The sequence below is a fragment of the Poecilia latipinna genome, unplaced genomic scaffold (assembly GCF_001443285.1).
Source record: "Poecilia latipinna isolate Pla-1442-1.1 unplaced genomic scaffold, P_latipinna-1.0 Scaffold736, whole genome shotgun sequence".
Classification (NCBI taxonomy): domain Eukaryota; kingdom Metazoa; phylum Chordata; class Actinopteri; order Cyprinodontiformes; family Poeciliidae; genus Poecilia; species Poecilia latipinna.
This window is the reverse complement of record NW_015113352.1, coordinates 124,810-143,303: the sequence shown is the minus strand read 5'-3', so window position 1 is coordinate 143,303 and position 18,494 is coordinate 124,810. Positions and strand designations below refer to the sequence as shown.

General features: G+C 39.5%; 1 protein-coding gene across 13 annotated transcripts in view; it reads right to left on the bottom strand.

Annotated features, from left to right (window-relative positions):
• Positions 1-18,494, bottom strand: part of adgrl2b.1 (adhesion G protein-coupled receptor L2b, tandem duplicate 1) — a 144,834-nt gene that overhangs the window by 36,667 nt on the left and 89,673 nt on the right. For 10 of the 13 annotated variants that reach the window (XM_015045631.1, XM_015045640.1, XM_015045637.1 and 7 more), the window contains 4 exons: positions 11,863-12,162; positions 8,359-8,459; positions 5,413-5,598; positions 2,262-2,300 (listed from right to left, as the gene is read on the bottom strand). In XM_015045631.1, the coding sequence (XP_014901117.1) occupies positions 2,262-2,300; positions 5,413-5,598; positions 8,359-8,459; positions 11,863-12,162 (626 nt within the window). The remainder of the gene's footprint in view (positions 1-2,261; positions 2,301-5,412; positions 5,599-8,358; positions 8,460-11,862; positions 12,163-18,494) is intronic. The other 3 variants (XM_015045634.1, XM_015045641.1, XM_015045642.1) reach the window with 1 other exon arrangement.

The following is an 18,494-nucleotide window of genomic DNA, read 5'->3' as shown; positions in this document are numbered from 1 at the left end:
TTTTTAGTTTGGTTTTGGTTTATTTTTAGAAATGGAATGACCCTTTTTCTCTTCAAACAAAAAAAAAAAAAAAAAAAAAAAAAACTACTTTTGAAAATAAAAAGTGATCTTTAGAGCACTGTAAAAATGATGTAGTAAAAAATTTATTACACTTCAAAGAGAAACTGGTAATATTTACTGTTAACTTAGTTAATAGTTAACTATAAACTCCTGTTGTTAAACAGGAACTGTATTGAAAATAAAAATCTGAAGAAAAAAAAAAGTGCAGTTCAGTTATTCTGTTATGTAAATCTTATGGTAGCTGTGGTTTTGTTTAGGGTTGCTGTTTGGAAAGTGACATTTTTCTCCAGGATTGCTCTGTTTTTAGCTCTATTCATCTTTGCGTCCCTGCAGCATGACGCTGCCACCACCATGTCTCAAGGAGGGAGCAGTGTTTCAGCGCAATATGCTCCTGTACAAGCGTTACGTTACACCAACAACAGGGTTTTGCATGTTATCCAAAATTTTTTATCTTGGTCTCATCTTACTAGGGAACAATCTTCCAAATCTTTGTTATGACTCCTACATTTGCTTACAGTAATCAACAAACGGATTTCTTAACTTTTCAAACGGCAGTCTTAACTTTTCTTGCGACTCTTTCACAAAGGCCAGAGCTGTCCTGTCAAGCGATTCTCCCACCAAACCGTAAAGCCTTTTACTCTTTTGTGATTAATGCTCTGCTGCCCAGTAAGGTGGATGGACATGCCCTGGCAAATCTCCAGCAGCGTCACTCTATTTCGATTTTCCGATGACAATTTGAACCTTTCATTGCACTGGATATTTTAGGGTGCTCAGAAAAATAAATATGCTAATTTAAATAAAATGTACTAATGTGTGTTGGTGTGTCTTAAAAAAAATTTAAAATAAAAGAATTCACCGTTGCAAAATTCCTGGTTGTGTCATCGGTCTTTATACGACCAATATAAAGACCAACTAGTAGAACAGTTGGTCCCATCCAGCTGGTAGGAGTGCAAATAAATGTTTTCCAAGATAAAAAGCCTGCACCAGCAGTATTTGCTCTCCAAAATACTCTCCAGTTATGCAGGAATTGATGCGACAAGCTGCTAAGCTAACATCGTTGTCGCATCTAAACCTCCCTCGCCGCTGTCGATGCAGGAACACCGTCTGGCTGAACCCTCCACGCTTTGGCAGCTAAAGCCCACTTTGAAGCCTGAAAGAATGAATTCTCTCATTACTGCGATGTTGCAAAAATGTCACCTTGTGGGTTCCGGCCTTACAAAAAAGATGTGCTTTAAAAAGTGCATGATGCAAAACATAGGGTCACAAAAAAAAAAAAAAAAAAAGCCATTATCATGCGTCCTCTGGGTGCTATAAATATATGTGCTGTGCATTTTTTTGTCAATTCATTTAGCAGATGTTGAGTGGATGACCAGAGGACCCACGCCACCTTTAGTTGGGCTGCTAGTGTGGCTAAAACAACATTTCCAAATAAGTGCAAGGAAATACATGGCATTTTTCCCTCTGTAAAACGAGATATCAAGCAAAAAAAACAACAACATAGCAACTGAGTAAACCATAATATGATCATTTGTTTTAGTCTGTGCAATGAATCTTGTCCCCCCCGAGTTTATATCACGGTCTTATCGTTCAGCAGAGCCCACCTGAGAAAATAAACTCCAAAGCAGCAGAGGAGAAGTAAAAATCGGAGCGAAATACAAACAAATCAACGGGCTCGGAAATTAATCCCTCAGATAAAACACAATCACAGTTGGAGAAAAGTTTTTTTTTTTTTTTTTTTTTGCTGGGGGGACAAGGGAGGGTAGAGATTTTACCATGTAAGCAAGTGACAACTGAGCACCAAGGCACTTTGATCACACTTCTGCCTGACAGGGAGATGCAATTACAACCGTGGGAAGGCAATTATTCACAGAACGTGCAAAAAGCCAATAAGACTGATGGAGAGGGTGAAAAGTGGGAGGAGGGAAAGGGGGAAAAAAATGAGGCGAAGACGTGTAAGTGATTGGACTTTAAGGAGGGGAGAATGAGACACAAACGGAATGATATTGACAGGGACATCCTCAAAGGGACCGACGGCAGAGCAGAGACAGACAGAGTCGCTGTATTTTCGTACAAGCTGGGTCACCTGGCACAGAGACAACCAAAGATAAAGGCGCATGCAAGAGAGTCAGACGTCAGGGACCGGAGGTAGAAACAGCAATGTGAAGGGGGGGAAAAAAAAAAAAAAAGCCTGGCAGTTATACCTTCATGTACGCTCGGCATGTCTTCTCTCTTTTTTGAAGCTTTTCCGCACAACAAGAGGATCAAGCATAAGAGACAGATTGTAAAGAGAGAAAGGGGAGAGAAGGTGGTGAGAGAAAAGGAAGCGTTAAACCATGCAACTTACTATCAATTACAGTATTAATGAAAAGAAGGAAAGGCATAGGTCTGTGAACTATCACCTTGAAATAATGAGACAGATCTAAAAGCTTCCCAGGGGAAGTTAAGGGGCAACTCCTTGCTATGAATATGGATCACATACGAGTGAGGAGAAGAGATAAGAAACACACAGACGGCGGGAAGGAGTAAGTGCAGAGACTAGATTCTGCTGCTCCCCATTAGCAGCATGCTGAAATACACAGAGAGGATAAACAATCTGAGGATAAAATCTTTGCATTCCACTCGATGGAGAAAACAATTAAATGCTAGTTATTTTTATAACCCTCGGTTAATCTCTTAGCGTTAAGTAAGTGGCCGTGTCATTGGAAGTAAGTCGCACCATAGAAAATCAAACACTGCTGCTCTTTCCACTGCAGCACAGGGGCTTTTATCCAGGCCACGGCATTCAAAACACCTAAGGATATGCACAAAACTTTTGCAGACTGTGACTTTGATTTGAGTTGTTAGTTTGCAGGGAAGGGGCTGCATGGAACCTAAAGGGGCACACAATGGTTTAGTGGTTTCATCCTGCTGGAAACAAATGTACGAATAAACATTTCCAAAAACTCCACGCCCATAGCTGCTCAGATGTACACTGTTTTCCTCTTTTTGTTTGTTTGCAGAGCATGCAAATTGACAAGCCAACTCCAAGAACTGGCGCGACTTTATCTTCACTTGTGTTTACATTTACACAGGGATAAATTTGCAGGCTGCTTTCTGAGGATATCAGATGCCGTAAATGAAATACAGTGTCCGTAGTCGGAGCGGCCATGAGGTGCAAAACACAAGATAAAAAGCAAAACAAAAAAAAAAAAAAACAAACAAAAAAAAAAAAACAAAAAGAAAAAACCAGAAAAGGAAACACCACAGCGGAGAAGTAAAATGTGCATTTGTAAATCATTGTTTTGAGAAATGTGTGTTTTTTTTGTTTTGTTTCTTTGCTCTTCCATAAAAGCATGATTTCCTGATTGAGGGGAAGTTTGTTGACAGAGTATGTAGTGGATCTCAAAATTGTGCAACACCTGCAACTGTTAATGAGGCATCCTGCACAACCCAACTGAAAAGATTACTGCGGGATAAAATATAAAACTTATAGCAGCAAAAATCTGGCTGCATACGTGTGCATTTCCTTAAACCAATGCTTCGTTAGTGCACCTTTTCATTCACTTTCTGCGTTTAGTCTTCTTAAGGAGACCACTTGCATCATTAGTGAATTTTACTAACCTAAATAATAGTCCAGGTATCCAAGGAGGATTTTTCTGAAATTTGCTCTTTTGCATAATCATCCACTTGCTCAAAGGTATCATTCAGGAGACGGGAACAAGTGGCTCACAGCAGCACTGAAGAAGCTCATGGAATTTCCACCAAGCACTGGTTGTGTTCGGTGTAGGACAACCACTTCTCCATGTTTCTGGACGAAAATTTAAGGTTTCAACAAAACAAAAACAAAAAAAAGCCTGGCTGAAATCTCCCAAAACCTCGTGGGGAAAATGAGCTGAAGCAAGGTTGAACTGTGTGCACCACTTCTAAAAGGTACCGCCGAAAGAACATCGGATCCACAATCACATCATGATCGTGGCGGCATCATGATGTCTGGTTACTTCTTTCATTGTCAAGGTAGACTGAACTATAAACAGATGCAAATTACATCAATATGAGTGATTCTTCCTTAATAACACTTTTGGGATGACGGGACTCTAATTTTACACTAAAATCTGAGAGAAAAATCTAAGTTACCCTGCAGAGGTCTGTGGACAAGAGTTGTCCTCCTAATGTGACAGATTTTCTAAACGTTTGCCTGGCAGAGCAGACAATCATTGTCAAGTCAAAATCTTTTTTTTTTTTTTTTTAAACTAATTGTTTCAATTTCTTTTTCAGTTGAATTGTACAGGATATGTGTCAGAATAAAATGGTGCAAAATAACAGATGTGTGTATGCTTTTCGAAAGGCACTGTACATTATACATAAAGTACAATGCCCACATTATATATAGTGCGCATGTACAGGACAAGGTGCTTACGACGAGCTAATTTTTACAAAGTTGAGACAAGCTCAACAGAACTGAATTCCCAAAGGGAAACGACCTGCTTCAGGAGTAACGTCATATCGGCCTGTAAGGACAGAAAACTCTTGTGTACATGTGCAGCTGTAATAACAAAGCGCATCAATGTCACCGAGTACACCTTCACATCACTGCAGAGAGGTTAAATCCCTGAAGTTTTCAGTTACACTGTGCCCTTTTTGTGACATTTCAAAGCAGCACTGCAGGAAACCTTCATAAAAACTCCCCCTTTATGAACAGACTAGCTGTCTGTAATCTCAGCGATAGTTATGTTGCCGTCTGAACATATGGACACAAGCTGCAGTTGTCATTTCGGCAAAATATCACATTGTTTACCAAGCAACAGCAGTCTGCAGTGTCTGAATAATAATGCAATTTTTCAAGCTGTCACTCATCTCTCCGCTGTACCTCCGGCGGCTGAGAGAAGCAGCCGTGTCTCGGACCCGCTCTCTTTTCAAAAGGCGTCCGCCGAGGCTCCGAAGGACAGCAGTCCTGCACTTGTCAGCAATGAAGAGTTATTCTCTGTGGGGGTGGAAGGGCAGCCGTGGTGGTGGGTCGGGGGGGCTCGTAGCCATTAGCTCGGATAAGGTGGAACTGCCAGGTGAGCTAGTTTTTCCAAAAGCCCTTAATTACCCAGGAGCTGTAAAGGAATGAGGTTCCCCCTCAGGGCAGAGGCCTGGCCCCTTAGCGTCATTCACCTAAGACTTGACTGTGATACGTATGTGTGTGTGAGCTCGTGTGGGTGTGTGTGTGTGTGTGTGTGTGTGTGTGTGGGTGGGTGAGAGGGAGAGTGCACGGGCTAGACTGTGTGTTATCCGTAAGCATCCTGCTAATGAATGTCTTGGGTTATGCTGACTCTGAGTGAGGAGCAAAGGAGGGAACAAAGTGTAATGAGAGGTTACAACAGGCCAGACCTTGTTGAAGCTGCGTCCGGCGGAGTCCTTCTCATTGGGCCGGAGCTCCTGCAGCTGCGCGTCCAGGATGTCCACGAGCTGCTCCATCAGCCGCACGGAGGAGCTGACGTCCCCTGCAAACACGGGGCCCTGCGTGTGCCTGGCCAGCTCATTGGCTAAATTAGCCGCACTTTCGCCACTTCGGATCTAAAAACAGCAGACGAGAGAGGGAGGGGCGTGGGTGTCAAGGAAATGTGGGTGATGAAGGCCTGAGATGATGGTTATATAACGCCGGCTTGAATAATTTATATCACATACATCTCAGAGTCCTAATCCACTGCAACAGGGTTCGTTTAAAAAAAAAAAAAAAAAGGTTTTAGTCACCCGCGAGCATTAGAGGAGTATAGAAAAATACACCAGCATAACAATTATAAGCTGTCCTCTGTGATTAGTGTAACATAGTATTTATTATTAGACCCAATCTCAGCTCTGCAGTGACTCATGGTCGTAGTACGTACGCTGACTACATCTATACTAATTCGCATGGTGGGATTGTTCTGTAGTGAGTGATGAATCAATTTGTGCAGGAGGAAGCAATACATGTACAGACACAGGAAGCACAGTTTCATTCGGTCCGTCTGAGATTTAATTTAAATCTACAGGAAAGGTGATGAGACTGTATAAAAATATGCTACTTGAACAGTTAGAAGACCAGCACTATTATAGTCGTAAATCCATCAATATTAGAGGGCGGGCCTAAATAAAGTGTGTTAAAGCTGATAAATCAGGTGGCTATATTTTGATTGCTTCCAGGTTACATTTTATTAAATAAAACGGATAACTTGTGCAAATCATCATTAAAAACATAGGCTGTAAAAGAGAGTGCAGAATTGAGCTGGTGGCTAATTTTCAATTTGATCGACCCAAAGCAGCAAGCAGCTCTGAAACTCAACATTATGTTTATTTATTTATTTTTTTTGTTTGTTTTGGTTTTTTTTTCCCCTTTTCTTTTCTGATCTGTAAAACGTAGCATTCCAAAGAGCTATTATGTTCTGGTAACAACAAGACCATTTGGTGTGGATGCTGTTATTAAAAGGAAGAAGACTCAAGGTTAGCTACTCTTAATATCAGTGAGCCGTTTAAAAACGAAGTCAAAGGAAGCGCAGAAATTTAAGAACCTGTATAAAAAACATTCTTTCCCACAAAATATAATGTCTGCGGAACATTCGAGGTATGAGACAGCAAGAGTAAGCAACATTTTCAGTAGATAATAGGGAAGTTGAACAGAGTACAGCAGAGTTTCTCCGTTTTATCCTTTTGATCCTTCAAGCTCTGTCATTTATATAACATTTTCCATTTGAAAAGCCTTTTAGAGATCTCAGAGTTAAGGTAGAGATTACGGCTGAAAATATATTGTAAAGTTATCATCACAATATTGCTGCACTTATGGATATTCACACAGAATTACTTGGACTGTAACAAAGCGTAAGCTAATTATTTAGCATGCATTCAGAACTTGGATGCCTCTGTCACAGTCAGTGATGGGACTTGTTGCTTAATGCAGCATAAAAAGGTTTAGAAGGTGAAGAAGTAGGCAAAGTGTTTAAGTCATTAAGAAATTACAACAAAGCTTTTGAGAAGCAGCTTTTTTCATTAAAGCCATGATGCTCAGATGGGGAGAACGCATTTCAGTTTTAATACTGTTACTGGATAGACTGTTCTTTATGAGGCGTTTATGTTCGCAATGGACCCGAAGCAGACAGATGTCCATACTTTATCATTTTTTTTTAATTTATCATAAACCGTACTGGTATTGAAACATTTGTCAATATCCTCACACGTAGAATGTTTTCCTATTATAGGTCAGCCCTTGTGGAGGTGCATGCTCTCTGGATTTTGTTCGCAGTTAGCTGTTTTTGGAATACATGCTGTGATAATTGCTAATATGAGATGCTAAAGATAGAAATCTGTAATGATTTTGTATCTGGCTCACGGCTTGAAGGCTAGAAACAAACGCCGTTAATGTTGTTTTCATTTCCTCAATTATAGCTCAATATGAGAGATCATCATTGGCTAAAATCAGTAGTCAAAGCTTTGCAAAAATTAGCTACTGGAAACGTTGGACATTAAATGCTGATCAGTCTCTCTCTTCTTATAACCAATGTGAGAATAATTGCAACATGCTAGGTTTCCCTGCGGTTTTGTATGGATGCAGTTTACTGAAATGGCAAAAAAAAAAAAACAAACCTTGTGTTTATACGTATATCTGTTTATTCATTTTGCTTTCTTTGTTCTTTGCAGATTACATTTAGGGAAAATATGAAATAATATGGCAAGAAAAAAAATAAATAGTGCTGAAACAGTACAAAAAGTATCCAAGGTGATTCGCTGTGCATCAGAGTTGTTTTTTTTAAAAATCATACTAATTCTGTTTCTATCACATAAAGTGCTCGAAATCAGGGCACAGCTCTTTAGATGCATATGCACTACCACTCGCCTCCCCACCCCAGGAGCCCTGCCTGAACCTGCTGCATTCATTTCTGCTTTTTCGAACAGAGAGAACAAAAATCTCTCTCTCAGAATGCAGCGTGTTCCTGTTTTATTATAGTGCATTCAGGCTACTGAAGCTCTTATCTGCACATCTACAGCTCTACCTGCAAAACATCAAAGAACAGAAGCACTGACGAAAGAGACCCTGGTTCTTTGATTCTCCGTAGCACATTGCAGCTCTTGGCATTTATGCCTGATTTTTTTGGAGAGAGAGAGAGAGAGCATTTCTTTTTTCTGCCACATGACTTTGGCTCTCCTTGCATTAAAAAAAGAAAGAGTTTCAATGATGAGTACACTTGACCTGTTCAGAAAATAAACCAAGCAAGGAAAGGGGTCACCCATTGCACACAGTGTAGATGTTTGATTTCTATACTTGATCGTTGCTATGTTTTGTAATGGGCAAACTCTCCGTTTTACCTTTTGTGCCACCTGAGTCACCCAGTGGGAGGTGCAGTTGCTGAGGTCCGGCCCCTTGGAGCACCAAGTCCCCATCATGGTGCAGAGAAAAGTAGCTGTGCCTGCAGCAGCACAGAGAAAAAGAAGAAAAAAAAAAAAAACACACAACAGTTGGAGGGTAGCCAAAACCTTGTTCGGATACAATGTCTCCTGCTGATCGCTCATTTATACAGACTCTCCTGTGAAGGATACTAAATGTTCCGCAGCAGCAGGAATTTTTCAAATGATCTGAAAGGCTGAGAGGAATTTTAATGTCTGCTTTGAGAAAAAAAAAAAAAAAAGCATGTTTGGAAAGGTTTAGTAAAAAGCTGTCAAGGTCCGTGTAGCTTGAGATAGAAAGGGGGGAAAGAACTGACAGAGCAAAGTGGCATTTGTTTACAGTTAAAGATCAACACATTTCACAGCTTTCAGCATCTCGCATGCTGCCTCATCTTTCAAAATCACGATTATTTCCAATTAATTCCTGCCACACTAACGAGACAAAAATCGACGCTGCGTCCTCTTGAAACATCATCTCACTCTTATTTTTGTACTTGTATCTGCTGCCTCTGTTTTTATTCTGACAGTACTTCCAGATTCTGATATTTGCTCCGAATGTAGTCTCAGCGCGATTACTGCGGCGATGTTGTTGTCAGACGATCAGACATAACTACAGCAGAAAAACTGCTTCCCTAACTGCTGACTTCATATGCTTCCAGCAGAGATTTTAACTGCGCTAAGTAAACTGTAAGCGCATTATTTAAATTTACCTATGGTGGAAGAGATGCCGTTTCACATAATTTCCAAATGTAATTTCAGCGCGATTACAGTCCGTCACATTTATTTGTTTGTCCTTGAGCATTTGGAAACAGGCAACAGTTTCCCCCCTGCTATTTGTACACTTTTATCCCAGAGTTTCGAAATAGCACGAAAGCACCAAGAAGGTACATAATGATTTTTTTTTCCTCTCCCTCCTTGATGTAGGAAGGAAAAAGCTCTAATCATGCAACACTTTGGTTTTAAAAGTGACATGCTGCCTCGCCGCTGAAATGTGGCAGAGTTGGTGCATGTAAATAGAGGTGGAAATAACACTATGCTGAGCACACAAATAGGGATCATTTTAAGAGATTCTGTCAGATTCTTCGGAACTTGCTTTTCGCTCATTTTTTTTAATTTTTATTTTAAAAGTCAGTGGCAGAAGTGACTTTTCCAATTGCGACTGTCATCGTACCAAATGAGAACAAACCCAAGCCTCCTGAAACAAATAAAAAGCACGGACACGTTTTGTTTTATGTCTTTGTTCAGAAAGTGTCTCAGACAAACAGTGATTCAGATCAACAATGTGGCCGTTTTAAATTGTATAGGTTGTGCTGTTGTTAATGCTATTACATTTTATTTTCTAAAGGTGTGTTTTGGTTGGAAGCTTGGGAATGTTTTTCCTACTGTGACACTATTAAGCAGCAAAAGAGTAAAAAGTGAACAATTTCACATGTTTCTGCTGCTGGTAAGAAGACGAACTAAACGAGGCCTCAGAGTAAAACATCAGAAAAGTTCCTTATTTTAGCAATTTCTCTCAAAAGTGAAACCTATATAGTTTCAATACACATAGCTATATATTTTATGAATTTATTGTTGCTATTTTAATCAATCCGGCTTGATGCTATAATCGAAAGCACAATTTCTAGAAAAAAATTAAATATTTTGAACCAACAAATAATATTTTAGAAATACAGTACACATCAATTACTTCACCAAAAAAAAAACAAAAACAAAAAAAACAGTAGCCTCTTTTACAAAGAGCTTCAGGGTGGGCTTAAAGCACCTTTTAGCCATCTCCATTGTAAAAAGCCCAATAAGGTGATTGAGGTAGAAACCAGTCTGTTTTTTTTTTTTTTTGTTTTTTTTAACTCCTCTAGAACACGGACAAAGCTGAAACGTAGTCCGAGGGAAGAGTGGATAAATTCGATGTGCTCGAGGTCCTCTGAGAAGTTTTAATTGTCTGTGATGATTTTAATGAGTCATGTCATCTGCTGGTGTTAGTCCACCATGTTTTATTAAGTCCAAAGTCAGGCCACACTGCTAAGTGTTAGCAAACGTGCCAATACCTGATTGGACTGTGGTATTACCGTGGTAGGTGGCACAGCAAACCGGGAGTCTGTGGGGTATTGTCAAAGGAAAGGTAAGAGACGCCTGGGCCCAACACCACAGATGAGCTGAACGTTGCTAGTAAAGCAGCCTGGCTTTCATTTTAAAGTACATGTAGATGCTTGTCAGTAGGCAGACATTTAAGAATCCAGATTATTTTTTGTTTACTGTTTTTATGCAATATTCAACATTTCAGAGAAGAAAAATGCTAGCTTTGCATTAGCTACTACAAGTCATAATTATTTAAATAATTAAATACATCACTTTGTGTAAGGAATCTATACAAGCTTAACTTTGTCTTTTATACTAGTGAAATGTACTTTTTCGTGATGTTCAGAATTAGAGAAATGCAAAAGAAGATTTAGCATGCAGAACACATCTGTTTATACCCTTAAGGCGAATGGAAACAATGTTTATTTTTTTCTGAAACATAGTTTCGTTAAAATATCTGGATAAAGGAGACACTGTCAGACATTTATTCTTATTTCTACATGTCTAGGGTTTAGGTTTTCTTTATTTCTTTATTTAATAACGCAGAGGTAAAATCTGTGTTGTGTGGTTTTGTTAGTTAAATCAATTAGAGGGGTTTAAAACCTTTAGTAAAGTACTGATGTTAATCGCAGGCTTGCAGAGGATTTAACAAGATAACTTTTATGTTAGTTAAGTCTGAAGCAGTGCAAAGATAAGCTTATGTATTTTTATTCACAACAAAATAACGATAAGGGTTTTAATCTCGTTAAGCTCCTACATAAACAACACATTTTGCCTTACATTTCCAGAAACCATTGAAGTTTACCATTACACAAGAATCTGGGTAATTAAAAAAAAAAAACAAAACAAAAAAAAAACTTTGTGTTTTGACATATTAATATAAACTTCAATAAACTTTATTGAGATTTTATAGACATGCCAGCACATATAGGTGAAGTAATAATGTTGGTTTTTAACACGTAGTACAACTAAAAAACTGAAATGTATTATACGGTGTACTGAGTCCCTTTGATACCACTAATAAAAACCCAGCACTGCTTAATCCATCATCAGAAAATGCAATTGGTCTGGCACAACTGCAAAGCTAACAAGACATGAGAGGCTGTCATGGTAAACTGAGCCTAGGCAATAAAAGCATTAATCTGGAGCAGATTTTGTTCTTTCAAACAAAAACTAAAGAGTTTAATGGTTGAAACCTGACGAAGCATACATAAGTTGACCATTTTAAAGAAAAATGAAAGTTTTTACAAAGAACTGAATAATAAAAAAAAAAAAAAAAAAAAATATATATATATATATATATATGTATATATATATATATATATATTTCAAATAAATGTAGACACTTACCTCTGGTTCCTTTGGGGCACGGTCTCTCCACAGTGGTGCCGGTGTGCGTCTGGGGCCAGTCGATGGCTCGCCTCCTGGTGGCCTCGCAGAAACGCCGGGGCGTCGGGGGCAACTCGGGCACTGTGGGCTCGGACGTGACGGACCCATGGCTGTCCTCGTAAAGTATCCTCCCCTCTCTGGGATCGGCTCCCGCTCCAGTGGTGTCGCCCTGGCCCCTCAGGGTGGGCACGGTGGTGGTGGTGAACATCGGGGTGGTTCTGGGGACGGATGACGAGACGGAGGGATCCTCGGTGGTTGGGACTGGAGGAGCGACAGAACGGTGAGGCTGTTAGAGATGTGCTTTCTTGATACCGGTGAATGCTAGAGTTATTGTTGGCTGAAAATTAAAAAGGTACGAGGGGGGACGGGGGGGAAGCATCGTTTTATAATTCCACCTCTGCTCTTCTCTCTCACAAAACAACACTGGGGAAAAACCTGACAATGTGACACTATCTTTCACCGTTTCTATTTTACTTAAACCAATAAGCAAGACAAGCAGTAGCGGCAGGGCAATCTTTCACACAGCAGTGATTCCTTCCGAGCAGGCTCCGTATTGGGCTGATTAAATGTCAACAATGAAGACAAAGGCTGTCTGCATTTTTACCTTTTTTCTCCCTGCCTAGTTCGCTTTTTTCCCTTTGATAAAGCTGGAGCGCGGAAGGAGAACCGCACTGCCCCGAGCAAAAACCATACATCAGCAATAATGCGATTCCACTGTATTCAGTCCACGCCTACCAAGCAAATCCGAGTGTGACTGTGCACACGCACACACACACACACACACGCGCACACACAAGTGTGCAACCCAACCAGTGTCTGCTCTATTACTCAGGTGTGTCCCTGCCTAAAATCACTGCCAGCTCACAGATTGATATCTGCAGCAGAGGGCCTGGAGATAACTAGGAAATGAGAGCAGGAATGGGAAATCAATAAATTTAATACAGTATGAAGAGTCAATATGGATAAAAGAGAAAACAGAGTGAGTGTTTGTGTGTCTGTGTGCCTTCGCGGATATCCAAGGCTTCTTGTCTTCTGAAAGGCCATACATTTCCACCCACAACCTGCTGATTGTATTTTAAGATAAAAGCAGCTTCCCACAATGAGGTCTGTCCATGCGAGAAGCCACTATAGTCTTCATCATGTTCCCTGGGTGCTTTTGGGAAAATGCAATATCATGCTATCTGACACTCCATCATCAGACACCTATCTCCATTTCCCCGGGGGAGAATAGTGACAGAGCCGACATTTCTTGTTTCACACCAATCAGCGGGTCATTGGGATCGTCGCTTCTTCATTCAGGTAAAAATATTTGAGTTTATTACAAAGCTGATATCTGTGATGAGGCCAAGAGGCCACCTAAGCATGATGGGGTGGCGGGTGATGCTCATGATGTGAAAAGGAAATGCGACAGAGTGTCTCAAATGTGACATTTCACGGGATGACCTTTTTTCCTTTCCTACGCGGGCCCGAACAATTTACTTGCACTCATTCACCGATCATGTGGCTGTCAGCCACACATTCACAGATTGGCCTGGTCAACATGGCTGGACCTTTAACATAGCTAACCCCTATGTGGTTTGGTTGTGTTATTAAGTAATACAAAAAAAGTAAAAAAAAAACAAAACAAAACATGAAATCAACTTGAGATTTAAGTTGATAAAAGGGTTTTTATATCTATCACATTCATTGTTGTATATTTTCTCTCCAGAAGCTATCGTATGTAATCTGAAAGTCAATATCGGCTCTCAAGCTGCTCCAACAGAACAATGATATCTATGAGAGTGAGCAAAAAGTTTCTGACATATTATGTAATGCAGGCAAAGTTTTTTCATTGAGTCAGGGAAAGTGAGAAGATTCATAGGCTGACTTTGGTTGATTCAATAGACACATATAATGCAATATAAGGGCAAGTGTAATCGGGTTTCAGAATATTAAAGCTCTCCATACCTGAGCAAACTTCTGCTTTTCCACGGGCTGATATAAACCCTGATACGCAGCTGTTTGTAACAGCTTGCTTGCGTCACCTGATTAACTTGCTCCTGAGAGCGTATTTCTCCAACTCAACCCTCTGAAGCGACTTGTTCCAGTGCAAATGATCACAACATGCAAACTGTCTGCTTTTTAATCATCTTTAAGCAGTAATATTTTTCATTTTACTTTTTTTTTTAATCACGAAAGATCCAGTTCGCTGTAACATGCTGCAAAGATTCCCTTGGATCAAACATTTGTGCACGTTAGATGTTACAGGAAATAAATAATTTAAGATAATAATTGTTCATATATTTATCCATTAGAAATCTTCAGATTTTACAGTTCTGTTGCTCACAATAATGTTATTTTACTTTTAGTTGTATATTCCACCACAGCTTTTTACAGTAGCTTTTAGGATTTTGTCCGTTAAAAATTACTGCTAAGAACGTGTCTCAACCACTGGGGATGCCCGTCTTGCCAACTGTATCTAATAAACAATTACTGTGTATAAATATCACTGGTGAATTTAGGAATTTGAAGCACAATAAAAACAATGGCACCGAAGTTTACAATAAATAAAGTACTGTTTATTCTGGAACCTTCAAGAAATGATTTTCTAAAGTAAATGCCCCTTCAAAAATGATGTTATATTTAACTTCTCAAATGCACACCGGTGTACTTACAGATTTATACAGTCATGGGAAAAGTTGAGTGCGTGCCAAAACTCAGCAGCTTGTAGAGCTACCTTAGGCAGCAATAACTTCAAGCAGTCGTTTTCCGTACGACTTTATCGGGCTCTCACATCTCAGTGGAGGAACTCTGGCCCGCTCCCCTGTAAAATGTTGCTTCAGTTCGTTGTGGTTTGCAGACATTCTTTATGAGCAGCTCCGTTAATGTCCAACCACAGTATTTTAGTTGGCTCGAGGTCTGGACTTTGGCTGGGCCATTGCTACATCTCAATTATTGTTATTTTTTCCCCGCAGACAATCTGTTGTAGATTTGCAGATGTCTTGTTGTTGATCCAAATTCAGTCAAGCCTTGGTTGTCGCACAGATGGCCTTAAGTTTTCAATCTAGAATGGTGTGAAGCACAGAAGAGCGGGATGTACCCAGGTTCAAGTCACCACCCCTCCACCACCGTGCTTAAAACTGGGAAATACATATTTTTGTTAGCACGCTGGATTTGATTTTCATTAATCGTGCTGCTGTGCATTATGGCCTAATGTCTCTACTTCTGTTTCAACTCTCTGTGATATGCGTTATTGTTTGTGAAGCGTGTGACGATTACACAACTAATAATGAATAAGCAAATACTTAACTAAATGGCATTGATGTAAAAATAGAAGTGAAATTTATTACGTTCATCTCATTAACTTGTTTTATTAAAAGCGTTGCATCCGGCTACATCAGCCGATTTGGCTGCAGAACAACTTGGCTGTTGTCGTTTCTCAGTGATTTGACCAGAACATCTTAATGCTTTCCATCAACATTTTCTGCTGCAATGAACAAGCAATAAACATATTACTGGAAATAGAGAGGATGGATGCTATAGTACCTAAATGACTAGTTAATATTCACTGCAGTCCAATTTCCAATGAACTAAAATGAGTTAATTTAACAGAAAATTACGTAAATAAATGGAGTACCTGAACAAAACCCATCGATGCAGAAGGAGAAGGTATATATTCAGACAGGTAGGTTCTTTCTGGTATTTAAATACTGTTTTCCAGTGCTAACATCCAATCCATTATGCCCTTTTCCTCCCCATTAGGGCACCTTCACCTTCAATTACTTTAAAAATTAAAAAAATAAAATCAGACAAAAATTAAAAGTTTATAAGATCAGGAGAAGAAAATTAATGTTGGAAGGTTATCATTCAAAGTACCTTCTACTAAATACTTTGTACAAATTCAATTCCAGGTTACGTTATGAGATCTATATTTTCCAATCACAGGACAGATAATCGCTTTAAGCTTGGAGTATCAAGCTGTGACTTATATTGCATCTCTATACTTAATCTAACACATTACATTGCAAACGTGATTCTTTACGTGAACACGACGTTTAAGACTTATGATATTGAGCATAAATTAAGGTCGACCAGTCAATAAAAATGGTAATCGTGTGATTTGGTGCAACTCTTTGATTGAAGTTTGATGGGAAAGGGCCATTATCTTTCTTACAAAGGTAGAGAGATTGTCATTTTTTTTAAAATTTGAGTTTATTTTCATCAACCTGAAGGCCATTGTTCAAAGATTTCCAGAGATGTTACAGAAAAATCTGTAACCTGGGACTTTTCGGAGAATGTTTTTTTCTCTTTCGACTTTTCCCTCTTTCAGTTGTAAACACACAACTAAGTAAATAAATCAGCAGAGCAGCTTTACAAAAATTGGAATTGTTTAAGGAATCTTCAATCAGCGTCCTTCTGCTTTTTAAGCTATTAGACACTCGGTCATCATCTTCCCCTTTCCCTCTTCACTCTTCTTACTCTTACCACCATTATTTCACCTTATTTAATCAAAGAAAATCTTTGTGGATCCTTGTAGTCATCATGTCTTAAGTCTTCAAATCAAAGTGTGGGTAACATCAAGACAGTCAGCTAAGCAGCACAGCTCCTCTGTACCACACAAAGTAATGCGCTCAGAAGGCAACACATCTGCGGGCTTATTCTGATGCCTCTGCACCATGTGCTCTACAATTTTCTTTTGATTGCAAAGAGCAACTCCCTCCAGTAAGAGCCTCGCGTCCTCTGATAGCACTCATCCAAGAGAGGGCTGCACCAATTAGCTTGCATTCCTCTCAAGAGGCAGTGAAGTCACTCTTTATGGGAAATCTGACACCAAAGAGCACGCCGTTGCCATATGGTGAATATTACCTCTTGTATGTAATGGAAGAGTTTGAGATTGAGCACTTGAAAAATGACTATGACCAGTGTCAAAGCAGAGTGCGTAAATTAAAACACAGCTAAAGGGGAGAAGGAATATCGTCCCGCAAGATCATCAGTCGAAAAACGCGGGAGATGAAGCAGAATTAGTTTCATCACATTATGGCCCCCTTGAGTCATTCCTGAGAGGAAGATGGCAAAAAATATTAAAGTGTAATCATCTGATGAGAAGAGGGCTTATTCTGTTTGTCCTTGATTTTATACCTCAAACTTTCCCACTAGCAGAGCTTTATTTTTTTCCACCTAAATTACAAAGTCGGCGTATTCTCTACCTGTCCAGACAGACACGTGAATGAATAGATCGTAAGCTGTCTAACGCTTGCTATTCAGGGAAGTGGAATGACAGCTTGCAGTCAAATCAAGCTGCTTTAATTAGTTTCAGTTCTGAAGATGAATCACTTACACGGCTAATCCTCCTTGTATACTAATAAACAGACACATGCGGCTTATAGGAAATTAAAATGTGCAAGAATATGAAATAATATTCAAATGACCCCACATCTCTCTGCTGCTATTCCCACGGTGGGCATTAAAAAGACTATGTTGTGTGCTAGATATTAAATGGATAGTTCAAGGTGTTTGAAGTAATGTTGTGCTTCAGGGTTTTAAGAAGAGCATATCTTTTAAAACAGTCCATGATACAGCTTCACGTACATGCTGCTTGACGAAGCTCTAAACCGTTGTCAAGCTTGCAGCGTCTTATTTGCACGATTACTATGTACAAGGCACATGGAGGTTGGAGGCGGTGCAACACCAATAATTGTTCTGTTAAGTAATGCAACAGGAAACTGGTTGTCTATAGGAACATTTTTAGAATGATGAGCCCTGATCGGTGAAACTAAAATCATCACATTTTTGTCTAGTAAGTAAATGAACACGGCTCAAACTTAGCTACTGCGAGTATCAATGTGCAGGTGAAAAAAAGTCACAGATGTAAGGACTAATTTAAATATTACCAAAATATAATTAACTTTTTTTTTTTTAAATTATTATTATTTAAATCCAATTTACGACACTGAAACTAACAAATGCTGCAGCCTAGGTCTCACTGCATTTTGACCGGATGCTAATAGAATGCTAAATGGAAAAACTTCCATTTAGCAAAAGCATATTCAGAGTATTGTAGCAGGCCTCAATCCTATCTGTTAGCTTTACCATAAGGGACCTAATCTGGATGTCACGAAGACACCAGGAGAGTTATCTACAGCGACTAAGATGCTAACTACTTATAAGCTTCTAAAAAGATCATCACTTCCAAAATTCATCTAAAGCTGTCCCAGCAGCTGGACAGCATAGCAGAGATGAGAGTGGCAGTAGGACTCCATGCAGCCTGTATCATGTGCATGTGGCTCTACATAAATCCATGTGTAGCTCGCCTCAATAACATGGGCGTCTTAGAGGATGAAAACTGAGCTTCAGTTGCCTCTTTACCTGGAGCTCGAGCTGATAATTAATGACAGAGCAACAAATCCCACAAGACATGAATTTTACATCAGGTTGTTTATAGGCGCTCGTGCCGTTTCTGCTTGATTCAGGGTTACACGATGGTAGCGTGGATCGTAAAGAGTAACAAGATAACTAATGCACTCCTGAATTTGATGCCAAGGAACCTGCCATCATTCCTTCAAAACAAAAAATAAATAAAAAAAAAAACCTAGAAAAAAAAAAAAAAAAAAAAA